Genomic DNA, 27457 nt, shown 5'->3' with positions numbered 1-27457 from the left:
AATCTAGTTCTCCGTGATTTCACATATTCAATTTTTTTTATTTTTTATTTTTTTCATTGCAATATTATTGGGAAAATCTCGCTCAAAATAAATCATTTAAAAATATTATTATAAATTAATGAATGATGTTAAAATTATAAAAATATATGTATATAAAACGATTTATATGATCTGTTAAATAAATTTCGTGTTAAAACCTAAAAAATTACAAACTGCCTAGATATCTTAATATCTCACAATACTATTATTTAATTAAAATGTCACAATCAAGGCAATGTTTTTCACAATGTCCCAAAGGATGAAATGCCCTTCACGGCCTCGGTGTAGGTAAATTCACTAACAAGGAGGGAGGATTTTATTCAAGAATTTTTGGGATAAAAAAATATCAGCAGAGAAATTCCATACTGACCTGTTGGGTAATTGTGATGATCTTGCCCTTGTCCCTTTTCTTTTCCTAATTTACATGACTCACCGGCGCCATATTGTGATCATTGAATCATGACTCATCGGCACCACATCCGTCGATGCCGATTGGTCTCATGCTCTTTCCATCAGAAACCTTCTCCAGCTATTTTTTTCATCGACACCCCATGAAAACGCTATGAAACATCCTGAAAATTGGGCGGATGATACAGAGGTCTGTTCATTTCCAAATTTTTATACGCCTGCAAAACCCATTATGTTTTTAAATTTAAATGGCAAGGGCAACGCGGTTCAAAGAACCAACAAAAACAAAAGGATTTGCAGGGTGACTGATATATAATCAGAACAATTGCATACGTTACCAAGATATGATTCAACACCCGATAGGTTGTAAAAGAGTGACGTAAAAAACACTACATCTATTTTCCAACACACAGGGTGCCGAATGGAAGCACCATACACCATGTAATACATCTACGTCAGTGGGTCAAGAGGAAAAGCCACCAGCTCCAATCCATTTTTTAGCACAGATAACATTACATTTGAGTTAAAAAGCATCAGATTACATGTGGCCTCGACACGTGCCTCTACGCAGGATGACTCAAGTCTCCTCTGCAGCTGTACGTGACAGCTTGCTTATTTCCATGGTATGTTCGTCAAGATGCCATGTGGAGTGCTGTTATTGAAGGCACCTGCACTTTGGTTGAGCGGGCTCCCGGGCCCACCTGAGGACTCACTCAGTGTTCCGCGCGACGGTGGGCTACTAGTCCCGGCTGCTCCAGCAGGGTTCATCTTTGGTGGGGCAGAAGAGCCCAAAGGATTCATTGGTTTTGATTGCTTATGCCCAGTGTCCGCAATGAAGCTGCCCACGACCACCTGAGATTGCGGGCAATCGTTTCAGATGAAAAAAAGGAAGAGCTTGGGTCTAGATCATCAAGACCGGCACAGAAAAATAATAGCTTCTATAAACCTTTACTAAAAAGCTGTGATTCCTGTAGCTGTAGATACTTCACTGCCTAGTAATTAACAAGTAAAAGCAAAACCATCCTCTTAATGGATTTCAGAGACAATTTAGTTACAGAGAAGATGGGCTTCCCATGTTTCATGCATTTTCTTTGAAAAAAAATGAAATTCATTTTGTATAAGACTGTAGTAATAGTGATTTCCAAACAGATCAGACAACATGATGATTCAACTCGAGCAATATTCGTGTCAAAATAGAATGGTTTGTCAATTGCCACCAGAGGAAACCGTCAAATCCCTTCTTCATACCAAACCAATTAGATTTGAAAACAACACAGGTAATAAGATATGGCTGCTAGATTCAAATATCGAGGCCCTGTTTGGTAGACGTCTAAAAATGGTGATGATCTTTTAATTAATAGTAATTATGTGTTAGAGATCGGGATCTCTAATATATGAATGTTAACTCAAATAAGATGAACTCGGTTTTTTTTTTTTTTCAGAAGTAAGATGAACTCGGTTTTAGGCGTCTACCAAACAGGTTCTGGGTATTTCAGAAAAAAAAAGGATGTTTCAGAACAGAGATAATTTGTGTAATTCAAATGAACAAGGGTATCCACAGTTGTAACCTTTTCTTCTTTTCTTTTGCAAGAAAAAAGAAAAAAGAGAAGAAGATAAGAAATCAATAGTTCTTTTTTTTGAGAGATAATAAATCAATGGTTGATGTTTTCAATCAGGTGAAAGCTAATGCTTGAGACAAATGAAGGTTGGGTATAGACTGGGACTGTTGATCCAAGCGCTAGATCCCTATGCTAGTTCACCATCAATTAGAAAATGGCAGTTGCTCATCCTCCTCACATGCGGCACTCATGCATGACTATCCAGTATCCAGACCACCCAAATTGGGGGCACGTTGTGGACTGAGCATCTCTCTCAAATCACACTGATCAAGCAATCTGAACCATCCAATTGGTAGCTATCAAATGGCTGGTGGAAATTAAATTGAGTTGTCCAAGTTCGAAGCACAGAATCAGATGGTCATTTTCATCTTTTTTTGAGAGATTGATCATTATCATCTTCTCATTGTAAAATTTTGGATTATCCTCCATCCACAATTGGCCAGCAATTTGGACAGACTAGATTGTCATACAACTATACCATGTGTATGGTTGAAGAGTAGCTGCCATCTTTTATATGGTGCTAAGCTAGCATAGGATGCCCCAAAACAATTATTAAATGGACATATTTTGAATTTGTACAGCTTGGGGTATTATATCTGATTCTTTTTCTTCCAGTAAACAATAAATTATTCTGATTTTCTTAACCATAGATCATTAAATTACTGATGGGGCAGTTTTTAGTTCCCCATCTTTGTAAAGATTGCTCAAGCCATTCATCATATAAAAACCATGTTAGATCCACTAAGATCATTATACTTTGTAAAATCATACATTATATAGATTTAAACCTCTAATTGAGTTTCTTAGCAGATTTGCTTGGAAAATGAAACGTCAACAAAAGCAGGTGTAGTTAAAAGCTAGACAGACCTGGACTGGGGATGCTGCTGTTAGAAGCCCAGCCACTCCACCACCTAAAACACGGCCATCCGGACCAGCCAGTGATACGCTCAATCCACCTGTTCGGCTGCGTTGTCCACCACTTTCCGAGAGAAGAAATGAGCCAGAAAGTGATAGGATTTCAAATCGTCCCTTTATAAACAAACAGAGGCTGGTATTAGTAAAACACCTAAAGCGAGGACCACCCACAGAAAATTTTCTGTGACAGTGACAGACGCCACCTACCTGAATATCATTAATGAACATAATACTCTCATCAAATGAGATGAGATAGCAAAATAGGACAGCCTACAGGATCAAACCCTTCTTCAAGAAACAACTTTTCACAACTCAACCTTTTTGGTAAATCTCATTATTTTTTATTGCACTGTAATTTCACCAATTCAAGCTCATGGACCTGATTCCCATTTAATTAACAAAAGAACAATTCCGTCACTATACTCAAGTGCACTGGAATGCAATTATTAGTGCTTACTAACTTTGCCGAAAATAGTAATAGCATGTGCATTGGTTGGTAAACTGAGTCACTGACCAGTGAACTCTCATGGATTCTTATAGGAGATGAATTATTTCAATAACATTTAAAGAAAAATTTATAACATTCTTCTAGGAGAAGAAAAACAACTGCTGCTTCTTCTTCTTCTGTCTTGAAAGGCCTACACCTCAACATCTGAGAGTATGACTGACATTTTCTTGGACATGAATAATAAGAATCTGTTTTTCGCTTAAATATATTTTAACAGGTGTTTACCAACCCTACCAGTTGTCATATATGTTAACCCACTTGACCGATGTAGACTCTTGATTCTTGCTTTGGGAGTTTGAATCAGTGTTTAAAAACTTAGCTAGTTGACTTGGGAATAGGCTGAGCCAACTCAGATCAGCATCAAAATGAGTTGATATTCGTTATGCCTCAAGCCTATATTGGAATCAGTTGATTTCCTCCAAACTTGCTCAAGTTTTGCATTAATCCAACAGATCAGCTGAGTTATGTGTGACTTGGGTGAGTTTTTTTTTTTTTTTTTGAAAGGTAACGGTACCAGGGATTGAACCCTGTATCACTCACACAGTTATGTGTGACGTGGGAGAGTTTTAAAACTGGTTGTGTTCAGAAAATGCAAGGTCGGGATTTTAACATCCACCCAAGACAATTGAAGAAGATCCTTACCATTAAAACAAAACATGCCTTGTGTATAAAACATTAGTTATATAAATACTCAAAATTTGAATTTTAAAAAGCAAATTGGCTAAAAACCACATGAAACCATATGTCGCAGTCCAACATATATGTAACTTAAGATGATTGTGACTGATGATCTAGTAGGTCACTCGTTTTACTGATGTCCATAATAACTAACAAAAAATAGGGAATCAATCTTAACCATCAGTGGCATAAATCAATCTTAGACATCCATCATTGATCTGATGAGCCTTGACAGGAAATGCTACAATATGCTCACAGGCTGGAAGATCCTAACCTTTAAAAGAGTGGCCTGAAAGTAAAAGATTAAGGAGAAGATCTGTAAAAAAGGGATAGATCATCTGGCTAGGATCTTACAATTTGAATGATTTTGAGGAAAAGCCCCCATCTGCAGTGGGTCCCACCCATATGTCAATGGACTAGATTGATGAAGGGGATCAATTTAAGCAAAATGGCACACGGACACTATTCACTTCCCAATCAATGAGGAATCTATAATTTCCCAACTAATTATGTCATATCCCACCAATACCATCCTCTTTAGCTAACCATATCACTAATTGATATTTTCATATTTTTTTTGTGATTTCATTAAATCTTTAATTGTGTCTATCCTTAAATAATATAGCAAGGTTTCACTCTTTTCTATATAGAAAGGACTAGTTTGTGCATTCCTATTTTAATTTTTTATTAAATATGATGAAAATTTACAAGACTAGGCCTGGTCACCAGTTGACTCATCCCAGTCATGTTGGTACCCAAGTCCAAGTTCTTGGTGTTCAAACAGTGGTTTGTACCATCATTTTGTCCATCCACAGATTACGTTGGTGATGGAAAATAGCATTTGTGCTACTGAATGCTGTTAGATCACTTCCTAATCTGCACTATGGAAAGGTGTTAGAGCTTCTTGAGATCAGACTTGTTATTGGTAAAACTTTGTTAAGAAAGGAGACAAAATACAGCATTTTATGACAAAAGGAAAACTATCCACAATTTGGAGAGAAGGTTTCAATAGTGACCATTCCCTCATGAGACAGACATAAAGGTTATGGTTCTTGTTACTTGTGTATATATTGAAATGGTTGGGAGGTCTATAAAAGTTAACATAAGAGTTTCCCATATTGCATCCAAGTTAACATAAGTTATAGTCTCACAAACCTCATAAGTCACTGTGCCACCCGATGTTGCTGCCTGACGCAGCGTTACATTTGATATAGCACCATTTGCTGAGAGTATGCAAATTGCCCGTGGTCCATGCTGGGAAAATGACATTATCTTTGAGGATACATCCTGAAAAACAATATTCACAGCATAAATAGCAGCTTGAGTGCACTCAAGTGTCTTGGTCTCAAACTCTCTATAAGGTGTAAATTAGATTTTTTTCCAACACTGTCATATAAACAAATAGCTGGGACAAGGCTTCTCCAATCGTGACTATCATATAATGGTGTATGTGTACAGACATGTCGGAGAAAACTCTAAGCTATATAGTTTCTAATCTTTTTGTTGAGCTTGCCAATGTAGAATGTGAATTAGGTAGATTCCTTCTGCTAGTTATGATCAGGGTGAACTGATTCAAGAAAATTCCTGTTGGATGGTACAAAATAAATTCTTTTGAACCACCGGAGAAACCAAAATGCCAATGAATTTAACATGTTATATAAATCAAAGCACGATTTTTCTTTATCTTTTCATTTTTAGTGCTGATTGTTTATCGGTTTTCTTTTCTATCATGTAGAACAAATGTAATATTAGTAATATCATCCATGGTATTGCAGCAATCAATATCAGGGATGCATTTCCACATGATATATAATAATAGGGAATCCTAGTAGTGAGATGAATCACGGAATATCATAGAAACAATTTCAGATCATCAAGCTTCATGAGAGCAAGTTTATTCTACACATGACTATTACTACTCACCAGTGAGCAAGAACCATATGAACAAAGAACAGCGAGGAACAATTTTATTTTAACCAATAATACAATGACCAATAATTTATTACTCTGACACATGAGATTATTATTTTTTAAATATTTTACAATTTATAATTAACTTCCTAGGGCTCAATATTTTAATACCCAAGTACTTCAAACTGGAACTTGCAAAATAGTACTACCAAGAACCCTTTGTAGCTAGAATATTTGCCACAACATCTCTTCAGTTTTAACACGTTTACGAACATAATATCTAAACAAGAACATGGATAAATTAAGCTAAAAGAACAACGGGAGGTTTAAACAATTTTAGTACCAACAATAATCTAAATAAAATACATCACATCAACACAGAGTACGATAATCATGCATAGGGCATAGAAACAAAACAAAGTAACAGTTTACTATAGCAATGCATCAAATCCTAAAAGCAGTTGTTGGAGATTGTCAAACCAGATAACACATTCCAATGTAAAATTACAGAACAGAACCCACATTTTCATGCACACAATCACATTTTGACAGTAATCATAAAAGGATACAAGAATACCATGCAGTTATGAAGAAAAAAAACGCGTACCTCTCCAGCTTTGACTGTTATAACATGAGGTGTAAATCCGACTCCTGCGGATCCTGCAAGCCATTTCCTCAGGATGAATTGTGCTAACATTTTGAAAAAAGAGAATTTTAGACTAATCTAATAGAAAACAAAAGGCAAGTTGAAGATAAAAGGCAGTACTAAAATATTTAAAATCAAAAGCTCAAGGAAAAAGTAAGCGAGAGAAATTCCCAACCATTCAACAAAGAAACTATGCAGAACCAAAGTTTTATAAATAACAGATGATTCTCTAATTTTAATAAAAATGCATTATGGACACATTTACTTTAAAAAAAATAATAATAATAAAGAACTAAAAGAAAGTAAAATTTACATCCTCAATTTTAAATGTTTATTTTTGTATATCTTTTATAACTGAGACAGAGGGGAAAAAATACATATATGCAGAAACTATTCATTAGTTTTCATAAACTAAATCTGAACTTTCTTGTTTATCATTCCAACAAAAAGAATCCTTTTGCCAACCAAATAGAAATGCGACAGAGATTGAATAAGTTTATTTAACCACACAGAAGGAACAAGTACCTAAGTTGTACGCTAATCAGAAGTACAGCTATTTAACATTATTAATAACCATAATACCCATCACAAGGGCATATGGGTAACTTCCCCAATTTCATTTCTAGGGTCAGAAATTCAGATTTAACCGAAACCAACTCCCAGCAAAACAAATACCCTTCTTTCCCCCCCTTTTACTAAGTCATCTCCCCCTTTGCTATCACCCCATTTCATTTTCTGTCAGAAATCAAACTAGCCCACGCAGTACCAACCAAGCAAGAAACATTTCACCAATGCATTAAAGTAAGGTCCCTGTTGTGATAACAACCCACGCAAATCAGAAGAATATAATGCAAAAGAACATATAATAAAACCACAAAAACAACATGAAAGAAAGAGAAAAGAAAACATAGGGACATGGAGATGGAAAGGAAGAGAATTATTACCGAAAGCAACCATCTGCTTCTTGCTGCCAGAACCCGGTGGGCGGCCCCTTGCTTTTTTCATCATCAATGAAGGGGATGTTGGTGAAGATAGCCCGCCACTGTTACCCCCGCTCAATGGAGGAGCGGCAGGGGAGACGGGTGTCAGTGCGAGGGCCATGGTGCCATCGGGACCATACTTCCGCGGCCGCCCGCGCTTCCGTTTCATCGGTTCAGCCATGTTAAGGCCATGTTGGATGACTGGCGTGGCGGGACCCTCACTGCCGCCGCCGCCACTCAGATACCCTTGAGAGCTCCCTGTGACTGGTTTGTAGACTGCCGTTCCATCGGAATTGAAGGTTAATCTCATGTTATGCATTGATGGTTGCGATGGCACGGAACTTTTCTGCAGGCCGATGCCGAATGACTCTCTATCCGACATGATCCCAGGCTCAGATCCTGACAGATCCGATTACCCACTCACTCCCTTGCATCGGATTAAAAAAACACTGGAACCCTAAACCATCAGAAACCCTCAAAAAAAAAAAAAAAAAAACAAAAACAAAAACTCACGAAGACTAGAAACCTTAATTTCAGAACTCCTACAAACCGCAATTTTAAAAATGAAAAAAAAAAAAAAAAAAAAAAAAGTCAAATCGCAACTTCGTACAAGCAAAAACTATTCGATTAAAAGAATTTTTATTATTATTAAAAACCTTAAAAACGGAAATTCACAACCCTAATTCAAATATTTAAACCCTAAACCCTAGATTCCGAAAAACACGTTTTCTTCCCGAAATAAATTCAAAAAAACCTAAAACCCGGACTTCGAAGTGAGAAAAAAGAGGGGAGAAAAACACCGAAATGAAACCCTAGCTCGGATCCTGCAAAAAAAAAAAAAAAAACAGAAAATTTTCAAAATCACAGTCAGGAAATCCATCTACTACATGAAAAATTACTTCCTGAAATTCCCACTTTTTCCAATTTTACCGTAATTAAAAAATGACCGAAAAACGCAGGAAAAAAAAAAAAAAAAAAAACGAAATTTCAGAAAAGGAAGAGAAAATGGGGATTTTCATACCTGAGAGCAAAAAAAATCCCTACATAGAGAGAGGAAGGGATTTTCAAGAAGCTTGTGAAATGCCGAAGTCTCTCATATTTCTCTTTTATTTAATTTCCGTGCTTTCATTTTTCATGTCTTCTTCTTCGGGCTTTTATTTAAATAGATATTATTTTTTATTTAAAAAAAAAGGGGAAGTAAAGGCATAGCCGAAATTGCTTTCGTCCCGAAATAATAAAAAAATAAGTAAATTGCATTAATTCCAACGCCTGAAAGTATTTCTCTATTTTTCCTTTTATTTATTTATTTATTTGAGCCCACTTGCTTTTTTCTTTTTTCTTTTTCTTTTTCTTTTTTCCATCAACTGTACGGTGTATCTCAGACTCTGGAGTCAACGGACCGGCTTTGGGCCAGCCCAGTGTATGGGCCATGCACTACAATCCCCATCCAAATCCCAAAAAATTGCTGGGCTTGGGCTTACTTGTCCCATCTTGGAAATTAATCACATTCTAATTTTCCACCGTAAAAGTTCTCAGGTTCGTTTAGCAATAAAGGTTTTGGGCCTGTAGAAATGGATCCAAATTGAGCTTAAAATATTGTGTCTGGCGTTGCGATGAAATTTTGGAAGTGTGTGATTTGAAATCCTATGATGGTGTTTGTTTTCCATTTACAACCTGCAAATGTAATTAAGAAAGTAATTATTAATTACAATTGTAAATGGTATGAATTTGGAATATTTTTTTCATTTTATTTCATCTGTTTGATTTCAAGTATGAATGGAAAAATCATTCATCATGAGTAGTTCACACAATTTAATTATTATTTTAAAATGGTAAATCATAAATTAAGCAATGGCATGATGTCCCGCAAAAGATATTGTTGACCAACTTTACCAGTGCAGCTCCAATTGGTCCATGCAAACAAATCGGTGAGCTGGTGCAACTCATGACTTGGCTGCCATCCTGAAAACCAAAGACTCAAGTGAGACGTTGTCGTGTGGATGAATGTTTGTATATTATATTGAGACTATCATTTTTTGTTTTGTTTTTTTTTTTTTTTTCTGTAATATCTCGCGGTCATAAAATATTGTAGCAGATACAAGTTTCAGTTGGTGGTCACCATAGATGTTTGAAATCGCCGAATGCCGACCATTAACGTCACCATAGGTGTACGAAATTGTTGAACACGCACAATTAACTTGTTTGTAGTGCCTAATTTGATAGTTTGTTGACTGTAAACCTGAACATAAGATGAATAACACCTAAAGAAAAGGGCCAAAATTTCCATATTTAACAAAACAACGATTATCGACAATGGATAGAGTAAAAATTCGAGGCTTTGAAAATCTTGATACGAATTTCTAATTTAAATCCAAATCCAAATCCAATGTGGCAAATAACCCTTAAAAGCTAGTTTCTAAAGTCCAAGAATTATAAATCCTCTTTAACGAAGAGCTCTTCCCCATCACACTCCTAACTCCTCTCCCTCCCTAACACCATCCATTGCTGTCATTGTTGAGTCATTCTTCTCTCAATAAATTTGTTACCCATAGTTGTTTTGGTTGGAGAATTTCTTTTCTCAAGCTTATTGTTGCTTGATTAGTGGACCATTGAAGCTCAAGGCCCGAGTTTTAATATCTAGGTATCATATCTTGTAAAAACTAGGGTTTTGGGGCTATTGAAATTGAAATCCAAATCTAGCTCAAAATATTGTGTTTGGCGCCATGAAATTTTGGGAGAGCATATGAATGCACTTTCTAATTCCACTTTAAAGGGTTATTGGCAACATAGTTTTTTAATAGTTAGTGTATTCAATCATCGATTTTGAATCTAAGTCATGGTTGGCACCTTAGATCATGGTGGATTTCAAATCCTACCCTGTATTGAAAATCCTTAAGAGGGCTTTTTCTTGTTATTCTGTAAGCATGGACTGCAAAATTCAAGAGTTTTTAGTTCTGTCCAATTATCAGAGCTCCCCCCATATGAAGTGGCTTTATTATTATTATTATTATTATCTAAGTTACCAGATACAATTTCTAGATTTCCAAACACAGGGTTTTTAGGGTTCGAAAATCCTGATATGGTTTTCTAATTTAAAATCCAAATCCAATGTGATAAATAACTATTAAAATCATTACTCAGAGCATAATTTTGTTTTATTCCCAAACATGAGATAAAATAAAAATCTCAGGGCTTGAAAATCCTGATATGGAGTCTTAATTTAAAATTCAAATCCAATGTCGCAATTATCCTTGAAAGCTAGCTTCCAACATCCGAGGATTAGAAATCCTCTTTAACAGTCATACCCTATTGCACTCCTAACGGCTCTCTCCCCAACACAATCCAATATTATTGTCGCCAAGCCATTCTTCTTTTAAGAAAATTCTCATTGAGATTTGTTTTGGTTGAAGAATCTCCTTTCTCAAGCTTATTGTTGCTCCATCATCAAATTACCGAAGCTGGAGCTCTGAGTTTTATTCTTTGAGCATCATATTTTCTTGAAAAAATTAAGTTTTGAGCTCATATTATTGGAATCCAAATCCAGCTCAAAATATTATGTTTGGCGTCAAGAAATTTTGGTGGAATGTGATTTGAATTGTGAATGCGCTTTTCTATTCCTCTCTAAAAGTTCATTTAGAATATTCAAGTCTTAGATTTTGGATCCAAGTTATGTTTGGCACCTTGTATTCCGGTGGATTTCAAATCCACCTAGGATTGAAAATCGCATTTTCTTATTCTTCTGTAAGTTGTGCTGTTAAATCGAAGGATTCTCAATCCTCTCCAATTATTATAGCTTCTCTCTTCCCTTCCCTATGAAACGGCTTCTTCAAAAATTTGAGTTGCTAGACAACTAAATTTCCAAACACTAGAGAATGAAAATATTAGAGTTTAAAAATTTTAATATGGATTCTTAATTTAAAATTTAATCTAATGTGGCAAATAACCCTTACAAGGTAGCTTCCAAAGTCCTAGGATTAGAAATCCTCTTCAATGAAGAGCTCTTCCTTGTCACACTCCTAACACTGCTCTCTCTCTCCGACTCCATCTCTTGCTATCGTCATTGAGTTGTTCTTCCTACGAGAAAACTAGCACCAAGAGCTGTTTCAGTTGAAGAATTGCATTTCTAAATACCATATAATGGAAATTTTAGATTTAAAAAATGATATAATGAAAATTTCATAAATTTTAAATATCAAGTTATAGTTATTACGTAAAAAACATAATCCAAGCCACCAAACAAGCCCTGTATCTACTCATGGTTTAAGGTCCACAACACATGCGCAAATAAATAAAATTTAGAAAAATTAAAACCAAATTATATATAAGTTGGCTGAACATGTGTTGCCTATTAAGGAATTATATATATATATATATATATATATATATAAACACACGGACAAAGGCCAAGCTGACAGGTTCAAACCTGATCCAAAGTTGGTCGGTGGGCCACCTGGGTGGTTGTCCACTGCATCTGCCTGCACACAGAAACTTTATATATATATATATATATGGAGAATGTCACAAGTTCAACTGATTGGACCATACTTACATTCCTCCAAGAGAATACTTTCTAACCTATCATCTACATGCAACATCCAATCTTTCCAATAGGTTAGCCACACCATAAAGATCTACTTATACAAAAATCATCCCCATCCACCCATCAGGTAGGCTAAACCATAGAAAACAATGTCCAGCCATTGATAAATAATAAAATACAAGTGTGGTATCCTGGATATGTGGGTGTTGCTAATTTTTGCACAAGGCAATCCTCATGATAGGACCAACTCATTGGACGGGTTGGATGCGACACATACATAAAAAGGTTGAAAGATATCCACTAGCCGGACGGTGGTCCAGCTGGTTGAACTTGATAACTCGCAGTTCCAGGGGACATGTACCTCAAATTGGACCACCGAATGTTAGTTGCTCACAAGATGTGTCATGCCCTAAAATTGCAATGGAATTATTGCCATGAGTGGATTTTTGGTGGACATGAAAGGGATGGTTGAAATGGAAAGTAGTCAGTGGGACCGGTGGGCAAACAAATGTCCACTACTGTCAGTTCCTATCAATTAATCTAATTTTGGCACTATAAAAATTTTGGGAATTTGACGTAAACTACCTATATATTATAGAATTTATATCTGAGTACCTTAAAAAAAAAGTTTTCAATAAACTATATTATCATTAGAGTAACTTTCCGTTAGATTTCTTGACGGCGGCTTGGGTGAGCCATGTTGGGTGAGCCATGTGAGTAAATGGTTCGGGGTTTGGGTGAGCTCTACCCTGAACCAGCCATTTGATAGCGTTTTATTAAAGTATTAGAGTTGTTGAATATCAGGGATTTTTGGTCCATGGAAAAGTAGGACCCATGATATCAACTGTTTAGATCATCAAACCATGGGCTGTTTATACACGCGCAGAGTCATTTCAGTAACTGTTTTTTTTTTTTTTTTTAAAGACACAGGGTGTCCCTCTCCCTTTTGAGGCAATGCTATTTCCTTCCATTAATTATTAAACCATTCAGAATATTCAAGAGATCGCATCTGTCCTACTCCCCACTGATGTGGGGACAAGGCTTGGATGATGACCCTGACACCAGATAGCTAGCTGGTGCAAAGCTTTATGGGCCCCACCATGATGTATATGTTTTATCCACACTGTCCATCCATCTTTTCAGATCATTTAGTATGAGCTTAAAAGTGAGGCAAATCCAAATCTCAAGTGGACCACACCACAGAAAATAATGGTCATTGAATTCCCATCATTACTTGGGGCCATTGTAATGTTTATTTTTGGTCGGGCATTCAATCCCTATTATGTGATCCACTTGAGATTTAGATATGCTTATTTTTTTGGACCAATGCCCTAAAATGATCCGGTAAAAAAAGCTGACCAACATGTGGATATACAAAACATACATCACAATGGGCCCCATGACATGGGAAACAATCACTAAGGTGTTACCAAGGGAACACCTAATCCTCTCCGGTGCATGCAAAAGCTGGTTGTCCAACCACTTTTGTGTACCACAAAGTGGACGGTTTTGATCATCCCATAAGGAGTTGGTCGGGCCAATTGATGGTCTCAATTCATGATACGGATTTTGTTGGGTGCTTTGCACAAAACCTTAGGATCTAGCCTCCCAAAACAAACCAGAATTATGGGATAATTAAGCAATGAAATAAATCAAAGCATAAACCATACCACACAAGAGATTTTTACGTGGAAAACCCTCAAAGATGTAAAAACCACGGGACCTCGTCCAGATCAACAATCCACTATGAAGTAGAACGTTACAACCTTCGTCACTCACGCAAGAGTGGATAAATAATAAGAGAAATAAAGAAAACAGAGAGATCTCACCGATTATGAGGACGTGGAAGCGCTGAGATATGGTAGATCACCTCTACGAGCATATCCTCCCTTCCACAAGCTTCCTCTTTCTCTTTCTTTCTCTCTTTCACACATTTGATAGCCCTAAACCTTTTGGCAAACCCTTGCAAAGCTTTAGAAAATCCTCTTGTATTACCTCTTGCATACACTAGAAAACCCTAAGGACCTCCTATTTATGGTTTAAGAAACTCTCTTTCGCACTGTTGCGAAAGCCGCCTTAAAAATTCGAATCTCGCACAAAATTGGACTCAAATCTTCATAACTAGGACTGGTCGTGCAGGCTGCAGGAGTGGTCGAGCACTGTTCATTCGACTGGTCGAGTACTGTTCACAGAGCTCGTTGGACTTTAAGTCGAGTGACCCAGGACTGGTTAAGCACTGTTCACTCGACCGGTCGAGCAGGCTGCAGGACTAGTTAAGTAGCACGGGGATTCAAATGTTTGTAGTATCTGAACCGCACCTCATCTCCTCTGACCTGAGGAGGAAAATCCCATCAAATCTCCCCCTTTCCGACTCAGGAGGAATTCACCTTCTTCAAGACAGGCAGGTTTCTATAAACCTCAAACTTACCCTTGAGCAAAGCCTTGGTCATCATGTCTGACCCATTATTGTCCGTGTAGACCTTTTCAAGCTGTAACACCTTTTGTTCTAAAATATCCTTGATCCAATGATACCGAATCTCTATGTGTTTCGACTTGGAGTGCTGACTTCGATTCTTGCTCAAGTGTATAACACTTTGACTATCGCAATAGACCACGTGCTGCTCCTGCTTCAGGCTAAGTTCCTGTAGAAACCTCTTCATCTAAAGCATCTCTTTACATGCCGCTATGATTACAATGTACTTGGCCACTGTCGTCGATAATGTTACGACCTTCTGTAGCTTGCTCTGCCAAGAAACCGCTCCCCCTGTAAACGTGAACATGAACCCCGATGTAGAATTTCTAGAGTCTATATCGCCTACCATATCTGTATCTGTGTAGTCCTCTAATACAGGTTTACCGTCAACATAGCATAGGCTCAACCTGGATGAGTTTCTTAGATACCGTAATATCCACTTCACCATATCATAGGTGTGGTTCTTATGCAAGGATCTCATCTCCTCTCGCATAGCTCTCAATCACTCCCTCTTATGCTCGTAGGCTAGGGCCTCAGAATAATCTTCTAGCTCTCCCTCATCAGTTAACATAATGTACTTATGCGGCAAGTACCTCTTGGACGGCTGTTTGTCCCTAGATGACCTCCTCACCTGTGGCTCAACAGGTGGATCAAGTGGGGGTTGCTCTCCTGGTCCATCTTCTGAAGGAACTCCCTTGTCCTTTGCACCTTGTTGTACTCCCCCATCATCAGGCACCACGGGAGGAATAACCGGATTCATTTCTTGTAGCTCACCTGAACCAGGCTGGTTCTTCTCTGGCTTACCAATGTCTTCTATACACTGATATTTAAAGAAAATCACATCTCTGCTCCTGACGAGCTTCTTCTCGGTTGGATCCCACAATCTGTAACCGAACTTTTTATCACCGAACCCCAAGAACACACACTGCCTGATTTTCATATCAAGCTTGGACCTCTCGTACTTTGGTACGTGAACGGATGCCCTGCATCCAAACGCCCTGAAATGACTATACGATAAATCTTGTCCAGTCCACACCTTCTCAGGTACTTCTCCATTCAACGGGGCTGATGGAGACCTGTTTATCGAATACACCGTCGTGTGCATTGCTTCTCCCCAGAACGTCTTGGGCAATTTCGCATGCGATAACATGTATCTGATTCTCTCAACAATAGTGCGATTCATTCGCTCAGCTATACCATTATGCTGAGGGGTCTTGGGAACCGTCTGTTCATGCCGTATATCCAGGGACTTACAATACTCATAAAAGTTGCAAATGTATTTACCACCATTGTCAGTGCGGATGCACTTCAATGATCTACCTGTCTCTCTCTAGACCATAACATGAAACAATTTAAACACACCAAAGACCTCATCCTTGGATTTCAAAGCAAAAACCCAAAACCTCCTAGATGCATCATTTATAAAAGTAATAAAATACAATGCTCCACCCAAGGTTTTGTCCTCATATGACCACAAACATTAGAATAAACCAAATCTAATGCATGCACTTTATTAACATGAGAAGCGGATTTAATAAATGAAACTCTATGCTGTTTCCCTGATAAACAATCAATACAGGTTTTGAGAGGTATACCTGTCACGTATGGAAGGAGACGCTTCCTCGCTAATAGTTGAAGCTCTTTTTCACTCATGTGGCGTAGACGCCTGTGCCACATGTCAATAGTTGAATCTTCCACTGCGTTCAACCCACCCTTGCACAAACTGACACTTGCCTTGTAAAGGGTATATAACACTTTTTTTCTCTGGCCGCGATCAACGAGCTTTTAATGAGCTTCCAGCGCCCACCAGTAAACCAACTTTCATAGCCATCATCATCTAACCTTCCCGTTGACATAAAGTTGAGGCGAAGGTCTGGAATATACCTTACATTCCTAAGAACCAATGTGCAGCCTACATCGGTCTTCACACAAATATCACCGACTCCTACGATGTTCGATACGCTAGAATTTTCCATCTTCACGGTCCCATAGTCACCTAACTTGTAGCTTGTGAAGAAGTCCCTGTGTGGAGTCGCATTAAAAGAAGTTCCTGAGTCAATCACCCAGTTGGTGTCCTGACTCGTAGCTGTGAGACATATATCGTGATCTGCTAAAAGAATAATTACAACGTCGCCATCTGAAGCGACCGCAGTAGAATCTGATTCATCTTTTTTCTCATTTCCTTTTCCTTTCTTATCGTTCTTATTTTTACTACATTCATACTTATAGTGGTCATTCTTACCACAATTCCAGCATTCAACATCCTTCCAGGTACTCGACTTGTCTTTTAATTTATCTCGGGCCTTCTCACCCTTCCTGTTCTTTCCTCTCTCTCGTTCCTGTGTCATAAGGGCTTCTTGCTGAGTAGATCCTTGAGACTTCCTCATTGTCTCCTCATTGAAGAGACAGCTAGTAACCTGTTCCATGGAAATCTTTCCGTCTGGCGCGGAGTTACTTAGAGATACCACCAATGTCTCCCAACTATCAGGCAATGAACTAAGAAATAGCAAAGCCTGCAATTCATCATCAAGGACCATCTTCATAGAGGAGAGTTGGTTCACTATATTGTTGACCTCATTCATGTGTTCGGCCACAGAACCACCATCTTTGAACTTGAGATTCACAAGTCTCCTTATCAGAAATTTTTTATTACCGGCTGTCTTCCTCTCATACAACCCTTCCAATTTCAGTCATAGGCTAGCGGCTGAGGTTTCCGTAGACACATGGTGGAACACAGAATCATCCAGCCGTTGTCTAATAAACCCCACCGCCTTCTGGTCCATCTTCTTCCAATCATCATCAGACATATCCTTGGATTTTCCTGCTGTGCTTAAAATCGGAGAATATAAGTCCTTGCAATAAAGCAAGTCCTCCATCTTAACCTTCTATATGGTCCAGTTAGAACCATTAAGGCTGATCATCCTTGATGAGCCACCTTCTATAATTCAAAACCAATCCTACTCGTTTAATGAACTTAGCTTTGATACTACTTTGTTGGGGGCCTTGTACAAAACTTTAAGATCTAACCTCCCAAAACAAACCAGAATTATGGGATAATAAAGCAATGAAATAAATCAAAGCATAAACCACACTACATAAAAGATTTTTACGTGAAAAACCCTCAAAGAGGTAAAAACCATGGGACCTCGTCCAGATCAACAATCCACTATGAAGTAGAAAGTTACAACCTTCTTCACTCACGCAGGAGTGGATAAACAATAAGAGAAACACAGAAAACGGAGAGATCTCACCGATTACGAGGACGTGGAAGCGCTGAGATATATTAGATCACCTCTATGAGCATAGCTTCCCTTCCACAAGCTTCCTCTCTCTCTTTTTCTCTCTCTCTCTCACACCTTTGATAACCCTAAATCCTTTGACAAATCCTTGCAAAGCTTTAGGAAACCCACTAGCATTACCTCTTACATACCCTAGCAGACCCTATGGATCTCTTATTTATAGTTTAAGAAACTCTCTTTCGCGCCCTTGCGAAAGCAGCCTTAAAAATTCGAATCCCGTACAAAATCGGACTCAAATCTGCGTAACTAGGACTGGTCGTGCAGGCTGCAGGACTGGTCAAGCATTGTTCACTCGACTGGTCGAGCACTGTTCATAAAGCTCGTTAGACTTTAAGTCGAGTGACCCAGGACTGGTCGAGCACTGTTCACTCGACCGGTCAAGCAAGCTGCAGGACTAGTTAAGCAGCGCGGGGATTCTACTGTTTGTGGCATTCGAACCGCACCTCATCTCCTCTGACTTCATGAGGAAAACCCCATCAGATTACCCAAATACAAATACAACTAGGTGAGAGTTAGCCCACCAGACCATTTCTCATCATTTAAACTGAAATTTCTATACAGGATTTAGAAATGCGGGTGCTGTGGGGAACATCTCACCTCCCATATTATGAGCTTTGCTAAGGGCCCACGCGCCAGCAAATGCACAGCCACCAAATATGCCACCGTGGTGAACAGGTGAAACATCCAATCCGTCCATCATGTGGACCTCACTGTATAGATGCTAATGCCAAAAGATGAAGGTGGTCCACTCAGTACTTGTGCCATGATATAATAAATGATTTAACGGGTTAGAAAACTTAGGCCAATTTTTTCAGTTGTGTGACCCATCTGAGTTTTGGAATGGACTGAGTTTGAGCGTGTTCCTTCATCCTAGTGGGCCACACTAATGAATGAGTTGGATGGCATATACACAACACGGTGGATCTCTCGCCTCCCCAAATTCCATTTGTTCCCTTTGATGGGACCCACCTGAGTTATGGTACGAATCATGCTGGATTTTGGGACCTACGGCCTAAAATCGGGAGGGTGCATCTAATGGACGGATTTGATGGCACTCACACATCACCATGGGCCCAACAATGCTCAAACATGCGGATCGTTTGTAATCACTCCCTTCAAAATGAGAATTTTTGTAAGTTAATTGGATTATATTCTAAGTGTCCGTTTGGATACTACCAAATAAGTTACTTTTTTAACTTACAGTCGGTGAGTAACTTATTTGAGATAAGTAAGTTTGGTTAACGATAAATTACAAGTTGCTTTTTTATGTAAAGTTATTTAATTACTTGAGTTTAATACCTAGAAATCTAGATAAGATACTTAAGGCATAAGTAACTTATCTTAAGTAACTTAAGATCCAGACGCTCCCTAAGTGATTTCGTGGGTCCCACCTATTAATTCCCACTAACCATAACTTCCCTGGCAGGGACAATCCTGGCCGTCCAATCAACACACTTTTCTCATTGCATCTGAGACATTGTTAGCTACGGGCTGCGTCCATTCATACTATACTGATTCAACGGTGAGGATCATCTGATGATCAGCCTCAATTGTTAATAATCAAATACTACTTGCATACAATAAAAAAAATTCCCTGAAACGGGCATTTATTTGGCCGTATTTCTGAATTTTTTGTCACGAGAATAAAACAAGTACACAAGGGTAATCCATCAATTATTATAATAGAAACCCCATTTACTTTTTTTAATTAAATATTTCCTTATTTGGACGCCACTTTGAGGTAGGCGGAAGTTTCAAACAATTTCCAAATAACATTGGCCGGACTACGCACACGCACACCACACGTGTCTGCAATGTTGTTATAATAAATATGCGTTTGGTGTCCACTGCTCGCACGGTCTATCTACTTATCACTTGCTTGTATACGTGCTATTCCATCTAATTCGGCATTAAGTGAGCCCCACTATTATGATTGGATGCTCCAAAAGTTAGGCCAATCCGGTTATTGGGTGGACCATACTATGAAAAACAATTGATAACCATTCAAAACTTTTAAATTAATGTAGTGGCCCACACGATAGTTAGACTAATTTGATTTTTGGGCATCCCACTTTTATGATGGAGCAATCTTTTATTGAGATTTCCAAAATGTAATGGAAAATAAAATAAATAAATTTTAAATTTTAGTTCTATAGCCTTATAAATTTCCATCTAGATATTCTTAATTAAAAAAAGCTCAAAATCTTGTTGTTAAGATTTACTTAGATTAGGACAGTCAATGAACCGTGGATTTGTTAACATCGTTCTATTGACAAAAAAACTACGTTTGGATGTCCATTCATAAGTTGTAATCTGAATACCTGGGGTGTTTGGATGGATATATATATTTGCCTAAAACATAACAAAAGATAATGTTTGGGATCACAGGTAAAAGAATTTCGGGCAATAATTCTCTCTCTCTCTCTCTCTCTCTCTCTATATATATATATATATATATATATACACACACACACACACACACACACACACACACACACACACACACTAACGCAGTGAGAATTGTGAATCCAAAACGAAAAAGAAGACAAAGAAGAACATACCTTCTTCTCTCTCTCTCTCTCTCTCTCTCTCTCTCTCTCTCTGTTGATAGAATATTCAACCCTCTCATACATCAGATGCAATAAACCACTCAAATGATCCCACAACCAAGAAAGGAGTGGATTAAGTGTGGCCCCTAACCTGACCTCACCCAAGATAGTGCGGCCGTGGCCGTAAGGCCTTCCTTGATGTATGTATTCTAAATCCACATCATCCATCCATTTTACTAGATCATTTTAAGGCATGTGCCAAAAAATAAAGCAGATCCAAAACTCAAGTGGACCATACCACAAGAAATAGTAGTGATTGAATGCCCTACCATTAAAAACTTCCTAAGGCCTACCGTTGCATGATGTTTATTTCTCATCCAACCTGTTAATAAGGTCACATAAACTTGGATGAAGGGGAAAAAACAAATATCAGCTTGATTTAAAACTTTCGTAGCCTATTAATGGACAATCACCATTGTTTCCTATGGTACGGTCCACTTAAGAATTGGATCTGGGTCGTGTTCTAAAATAATCTTTAAAAAAAGGATGAATGACATTGATATAGAGTACATACATCAAGGTGGGCCTCATGGTAAGGGCCACACCATCCTGCGTTAGGCTAGAGCCGCACCGTCTGGATTTGATAATTCTAACCATAATTAGGTGGCCCATGGCCAATAAATAGATGAATGTGTAGATTGATGTATATGTGGGCCATGTCTATCCAACAAGTATAGTTTTAACTAGCATTGTTTTGTTTTAATCATACCTTTTGATGGACCATCAATTGAAAGGTTTAGTTTCGACGATTCTAAGGGTGTGTTTGGACGGACGGATTGGAAGGGATAGAACGGTAAAATCTCAGGAGTACAAAGGGCGCATGTGTTTAGGTATATATCCCACAGACGCACTGGATTTTGAGGGATTTGTCTACGAAGGGAGGGATTGCGAAATCCCTCTTGGAGACGACGCCTGGGATGCTGCCTGCATCAAGCCCATCCCATGGCTCTTCTTCCATCCAGTCGTACGGATCGACGAGATGGAAGCTTTCAACTCGACGTGGCCGCTCGAGTTGGTGGGAGTGAAAATGTTGGCGCGAACAGGTATGTATACAAATAGGGTTGTTTGGAATGATAGTAGTTGTCTTCGTCCTTGTGATGGTCGATTTCAGGTGAGCAACGACCTTTGATTCAAACCCATTTCGACCGAGGTACGTCTCCCTCTTCGATGATTGAAGCAACATAGATTGTTACTTTGATTTTTTCGAATCGAATTATTATGTTGATTTCTTGTGCGATGCTTTTCTAAAATCATGACCTTGTTGGTCCTACTTCGAATTTGAGATAGAAATTGAGAGTTTTGCTTCCTACATGTTGTGATTCGTTGTTCCTTTTATTATCATGTAGAATGGATTTTTTCCTGCACGAATTTTGGGGGTTTGCTGTCGACAGATTGTGCATGGTACCTAAGATGGTTTCTATGATTTCATATAATTTTTCTTGATATTTGGGGGTCTGCTGTATATGAAGGGCATGGTACTTGATATCATTTCCACGATTTATAAAATTTTTCTGGTTATTTATGTGTTTGTGGTTGAGAACTTTTGCGTGTGTCACGCCGCAAACTCGGAAACCGGGCTCATAGAATTCCCGATCCCTGAATCGAATGCCGACAGCCTCCGTAGTACCCCATTCTCGGCTCCCAGCGCCCATACGCCAGATTCTAATCCTGGGATCCTATAAGGAGGATTTTCTAATGTACATTTATCTTGTAAGAAGCATAACCACAAGTTTACCCAAATCACAAAGGCAACATCATCATCACATATCCACTAATATAAATGGTTGAATACAATGCTGAAAGGGAAAATATCGAAAATCAAATCTCCATAAGACAGCTGCACGCTACAAGCTCAACGCTGCTGCGACCTAACGCCACTTATACACATCTATCGTGCATAAGCTTATGCAAAGTTTAGATGGTGGTGTAAGTGTGTGCGCAAGATAAGTGTCAAGTACAGAAATATTAGAGTAAGCAGAAATACTGGCAAATCCATAAGTCATGTAGATCGGCTATGCGAACGCGGAGTTATAGTGAACTAAATATCAGATGTCGAGGATGCAATGCAATATTCAATTTCTAACGAACCAAGATTACCATTAACCTCATCTAGGTCATATAAATACAAAAACATAGCAACCCAAATGTCATATGCCACGGATGTAATGCAATATGCAGATCCTGGCGAGTCCATAATATCATCAACCTTATTTAGGATATGCATTACAGAAACATAGTAAACCAAATACTTTGTGCTGAGAATGTAATACGTAGTATCGCAAGCTATGAGGTCTATCATAAGGAACTTCTATACAAACTAGTTTGGAATAGAGTGAGAAATGAGAGAGAAATGAGAGAGAGAGGAGTGGTGTTGTAAAGAAAGATGACATGGAGAGCATGGGTCTCATTGACTTTAGGGATGAGAGGAATGGGCTAAGCATGTGTTGCTTTAACTTGGTGAAGAGAGAGGTATGGGTAAGTGATGGGTTGTACTTAACTTGTGATTGATTGATTAATGTAATGTTAGGCAGAGATTCTCTCAAAATTCGCAACGCGCAGCTTTTTTCTCGAGATGAACGCGGGCCCACAATTCCTGGCATGGGCATCGCATAGGTGTGCAAGATGCGACATTGGAACCGCGGTGATGGCGCGGTCATAATGGTATAAGTCTCGGGTCGAGTTGACTCAGATATATGGGATGTGACTTAGGGTCACGTGCAAACGTCGGTTATAGGTCGCGATTTGTCGAAATTTGAAAGGGAGGATCGCGGAAGTCTATGAAATGGTATGGACTAAGATACGGGCCTTACAGCATGGGATCCTAATTGACATCATTTGGATTCTATTTTTTATGTCTGAAATATTGGAGGTTTTTAATCTGCATGTGTAAAAAAAATAGAGATCTACATGAGTGCATAAGAATCAGACTGTTGTTCAAGTTCCTTTCATCGTGTGATTTCATTGTGGCCAGACATATAGAGATTGTTTCATCTCCTTCAAATTCATGACTCAATGTATGTGATTGGTGATGCTTTATTTGTAGAATGGGTCTGGCCATTATAATCCAATTTGAATTGTAATTTATGTATTTTTTTCTTTCTAAAACCATATAAGTGACTCTGTTGCTGTTACACTTCCTATGTTTTGGGCAAAACAAGTATTAGATCCATGTCTTAGGTGGGCAGAACATATATTAGATACTGTTTTTTTTTTTTTTTGTTGGAGTTTGTTTTTTAATTTCCTTTTTGTGGCCCATATGTAATTTACATCAGAAAGTCACCGCTGTTTCTTATGGTATGGTCCACTTAAGATGTCGATGAGTTTCAGTCCACTTAAGATCTTCATGTACATTCTTTTACTATGAGTTATTGGTGATGTATTTGGACTGGTTGAATTTCCTATGATTTTGGTGACTCTGAAACTGTTACATTTCCTATATTTTGATTTTCATGGACACTGAACTATTATAGAGTATGTTATGTTAATGGAGACCCTAATCTACTTCATGGATTTTCATGATGTGTAAATTGTGCCGAAAAAACTGTTCACTAGCCCTTGCAAATGGCTACATTTCCAACTCTAAGATCCGCATTCTTCCTGTACATTAGCCCTTGCAACCCATATTAGATACGATATTGTTCTTGAATCTGTATGAACTTATGGGTTTTCAATTTTATAGGATCTCATATTTGATTTTATGTTTACACTTCTTCATGCAAACCATCTGATTGTGTTATATGAACTCATATGGCACCAAATTAAAAGACGAAAATTTGAGAGTTTTAGTTGCAGAGAAGGCAACCGATGTAACTTCTTTTATCTGCATTATGGTCCTAAGCTCTCATTGTTATCCCCAGTCATCATTGTTTTAGCTGCATTTGGAAAGTGAAACTTCTTTTAAATGTCCTTCCTTGTTCCCTGCTTGGTAATTGTATAATCTTTTGTTGTTGAGTAGGCATTTACATTTGGAATATATCTGTTTGCACTGGGTTTACAAGTTGGGACTTCTCTATAAATCACCCTCTTCCTTTAATAACATGCATATGGAAAGTGTAGCATGGGTATACTTTTTTTGTCCATTTGTAAGTGAGTGATCATATGGACTTGCTGTTGGTGGACAGTGGATTGCAAGTTCTTCTATTGAACAATCACTGACTTCATATTAGATACGGATCAATGGCTATACTTTTTTTGTCCATTTGCAGGTGAGTGATCATATGGTGTAGATTGTCTATACGGAGTTTGTGTTTTTTTTTTACACGAAGCATCCACATCCGATGAACGCTCTAGGTCAGTTTTTCAACACTGAACGGGACCTGAGCTATTTTTAGCAGGGTCTAACTGGCAGGACCTGTTCTAGCAAGGTCCACTAGTTTTACTTGGTGCCTTATACATGCGCAAAAGACATTTATCTTCATCTAATTTCATTGACTGCTTCTCTTTGCTATTGTTTACATGTCATCTATTAATCAGTTTCATTCCTAATAAACTTACGTCATTCCTCAAGTTCAGGTTCCCAGGTTTATTACTCTGGTTCTCAGGAATTTATTCTGCACATGTCATTTTTAGTTGAATTTCGAGTATGTACATTGTTACTACATTTCCACTAATATTTGAATTCTTTTCTTCTTCTTTTTCCATTCAAAACTATCACTTACCCATACAACCATAATTCAATATATGTTTTAGTGAAAGGTTTGTATATATGTTGCATATATACTATAAGTAATTTATCAAAAGTATTTGGGGCTCTGTTGTTTATATACTTAGTGGAGTTAAATTCTGATATAAATAAAATGACGTATCTATATGTAAATCACACCTTTAAATTTTTTTTATTAGATAATCCCCATGGTATGATATTCAAATTGGGAACCAGATTAAGCTATCGATTAGGATTTATATTAAAAATACAACCGTACATACACGTGTAGGTGTACAGTTGGCTTGGAATGGATAATGATGAGGACGAAGAGATGGAACGGCTGTTGTCATGCAAGCGATGGAAGCTTGCGTAGCAGCTGTTGGGGAATACTGTCGCATATACATGTTCAAACAACTGGCATGACACGGAAATGATGAGCGGGCGAAGTTCATCAACTCTATCATTCGGGCAACAGACGAGTATTGTGTAACTCAACTCAGGATAACTCGAGATGTTTTTTTTTGAATTATGTACTAAACTATGCGAGAAGACACATCTGCGCGATACTCGTAATGTGAGTCTAGAAGAACAGTTAGTTATTTTCCTCCACACCGTGGGTCATAATGTTCCCAATCGGGTAATAGGACACAGATTTATTTGATCAGGTGAAACCTTTAGCTGCCACTTTCATCATGTATTAGATGTCATTGTATCATTGCACATTGACTTCGTTAAACAACCAGGATCAAAAACACCCTCTGAGATCCAAACAAATATAAATTGGACTTCATACTTTTAAGTATCATTTTGATTGATAGTCATTATATATCTACATTGTTATTCACAAACCCCTATTAATAAGTCCATCCATAAACGAAATTTGATAAATCGCATCTAGGATTGTTTTGGTGCAATTGATGGGACACACATACCTGCTCATGTCCAAGCAGTGGATCATGCGAGGTTTTGCAATCAGAAAGGGTGGGTTCCTCTCTCAAAATGTACGTGTGGCATGTTAATTTGATATGAATTTCATATATGTATTGGTTGGTTGGGAGGGTTCATATTCGAATGCGAGGGTGCTACACAACGCTTTGACCTGATCAGATGATCCCTTACTTGTCTCGCATGGTACTGCTTAGATTTTCAAAGATTACCCATCTAATCAATACTTATGAAATCTTCGATTGTCCACTTAATGAAACATCAGCTTTCAAGAATTGAAAGGAAGCTGCTACATGTTGGGACAGTCACTTCGGTAATACCAATGCACAGTCGGGACTTGGCACAGAATCTCATGCGGGATATGTTACCGCATATTCTGACGAGGTTGACATCCATCATTTATCAACTTTGTCTATCCAACAGACGACCTGGGCCATGGTTTCTAGGGCCACGTTGACCGATGATCCTGTCCCATCATTTGGAGAGAGCTTCTGTGCACTTCTGATTGCCATCCTAGTTCTTTTCTTTGTGTTATTTATTATTTTTAAATTCTAGATATTAGTGGTTGTGTACCTGAATGAATATTACATATTTTGAACTATCATTGTATGGTGGTTGATTTAGGATAGATCGGTAACGATTGGCGTGGTCACCTGTATATTATCGATTGCTTCACCTTGTCGATAATTTTGTCTCCAACCACTGACATTTAGTGTGGTCCACTAGATATGTGAACTTGATACATGTGAAAGTGTTTTTTTATTAGGGGCCGAATCATTTGGTGTGGTCCACTAGATATTTGGACGACACCCATTTTTTGCCTAACTTTTCATAAACGAACTGGGCAGTTACATTGGATAGTCCAGATTAGGCGATCTTCACGTGGTACGCCACTTCATTAATGGACCTGCTACACGTGCATATGATTATAATGCCCTATAATAAGAATGGTGTGGTCTACTGGATATCTGGACCACATTCTTTTTCTTGTAAGACGCCAAGTCCTCCATGCATCAGTTATATTGGACGGCTTAGATGACACTGTTTCAATTTGTGCGGTCCATTGCAGACCTGTTTTTCATTTGCTGGACTGTATACTGCGCATCGTGCATGTGGATGGAGTTTTGTCCAACAAAATATCAATCCTGGGATTTTGAAACTATAATCCAAATGGGCAGTAAGTTTGCACCCAACGGATTCATACCATTCCATGCCACATCCAAACAACCTCACTTCCGTAAT

General features: G+C 38.2%; 1 protein-coding gene across 3 annotated transcripts; it reads right to left on the bottom strand.

Annotated features, from left to right (window-relative positions):
• Positions 1–827: 827 nt before the first annotated feature.
• LOC131222365 (AT-hook motif nuclear-localized protein 10-like) lies at positions 828–8984 on the bottom strand. Of its 3 annotated transcripts, XM_058217408.1 has the most exons (6): positions 8726–8984; positions 7669–8161; positions 6686–6768; positions 5323–5454; positions 2934–3095; positions 828–1299 (listed from the first exon to the last, which is right to left on the bottom strand). In XM_058217408.1, the coding sequence occupies exons 2-6, from the start codon at positions 8084–8086 to the stop codon at positions 1060–1062; spliced, it is 1035 nt and encodes a 344-aa protein (XP_058073391.1). In that variant the 5' UTR covers positions 8087–8161; positions 8726–8984; the 3' UTR covers positions 828–1059. The 3 variants fall into 3 exon arrangements, with proteins under 3 accessions (XP_058073391.1, XP_058073390.1, XP_058073392.1); XM_058217407.1 differs by lacking the exon at positions 8726–8984 and having other exon boundaries at positions 7669–8201; XM_058217409.1 differs by lacking the exon at positions 8726–8984 and having other exon boundaries at positions 6686–6738; positions 7669–8200.
• Between the last annotated feature and the right edge of the window lie 18473 nt (positions 8985–27457).

This window comes from Magnolia sinica, chromosome 13 (assembly GCF_029962835.1).
Source record: "Magnolia sinica isolate HGM2019 chromosome 13, MsV1, whole genome shotgun sequence".
Taxonomy (NCBI): Eukaryota; Viridiplantae; Streptophyta; class Magnoliopsida; order Magnoliales; family Magnoliaceae; genus Magnolia; species Magnolia sinica.
The sequence above is the reverse complement of the archived record's forward strand: the minus strand, read 5'-3'. Positions and strand labels throughout refer to the sequence as shown.

Excerpts from the sequence above, each read along its gene's own strand:
- LOC131222365 (XM_058217408.1), bottom strand. The coding sequence starts at position 8,086 with ATGTCGGATAGAGAGTCATTCGGCATCGGCCTGCAGAAAAGTTCCGTG. Across the intron at positions 3,096-5,322 it reads GTGGCACAGTGACTTATGAG|GGACGATTTGAAATCCTATC; the intron begins GTTTGTGAGACT and ends TTGTTTATAAAG. Across the intron at positions 1,300-2,933 it reads CAGCAGCATCCCCAGTCCAG|GTGGTCGTGGGCAGCTTCAT; the intron begins GTCTGTCTAGCT and ends CCGCAATCTCAG.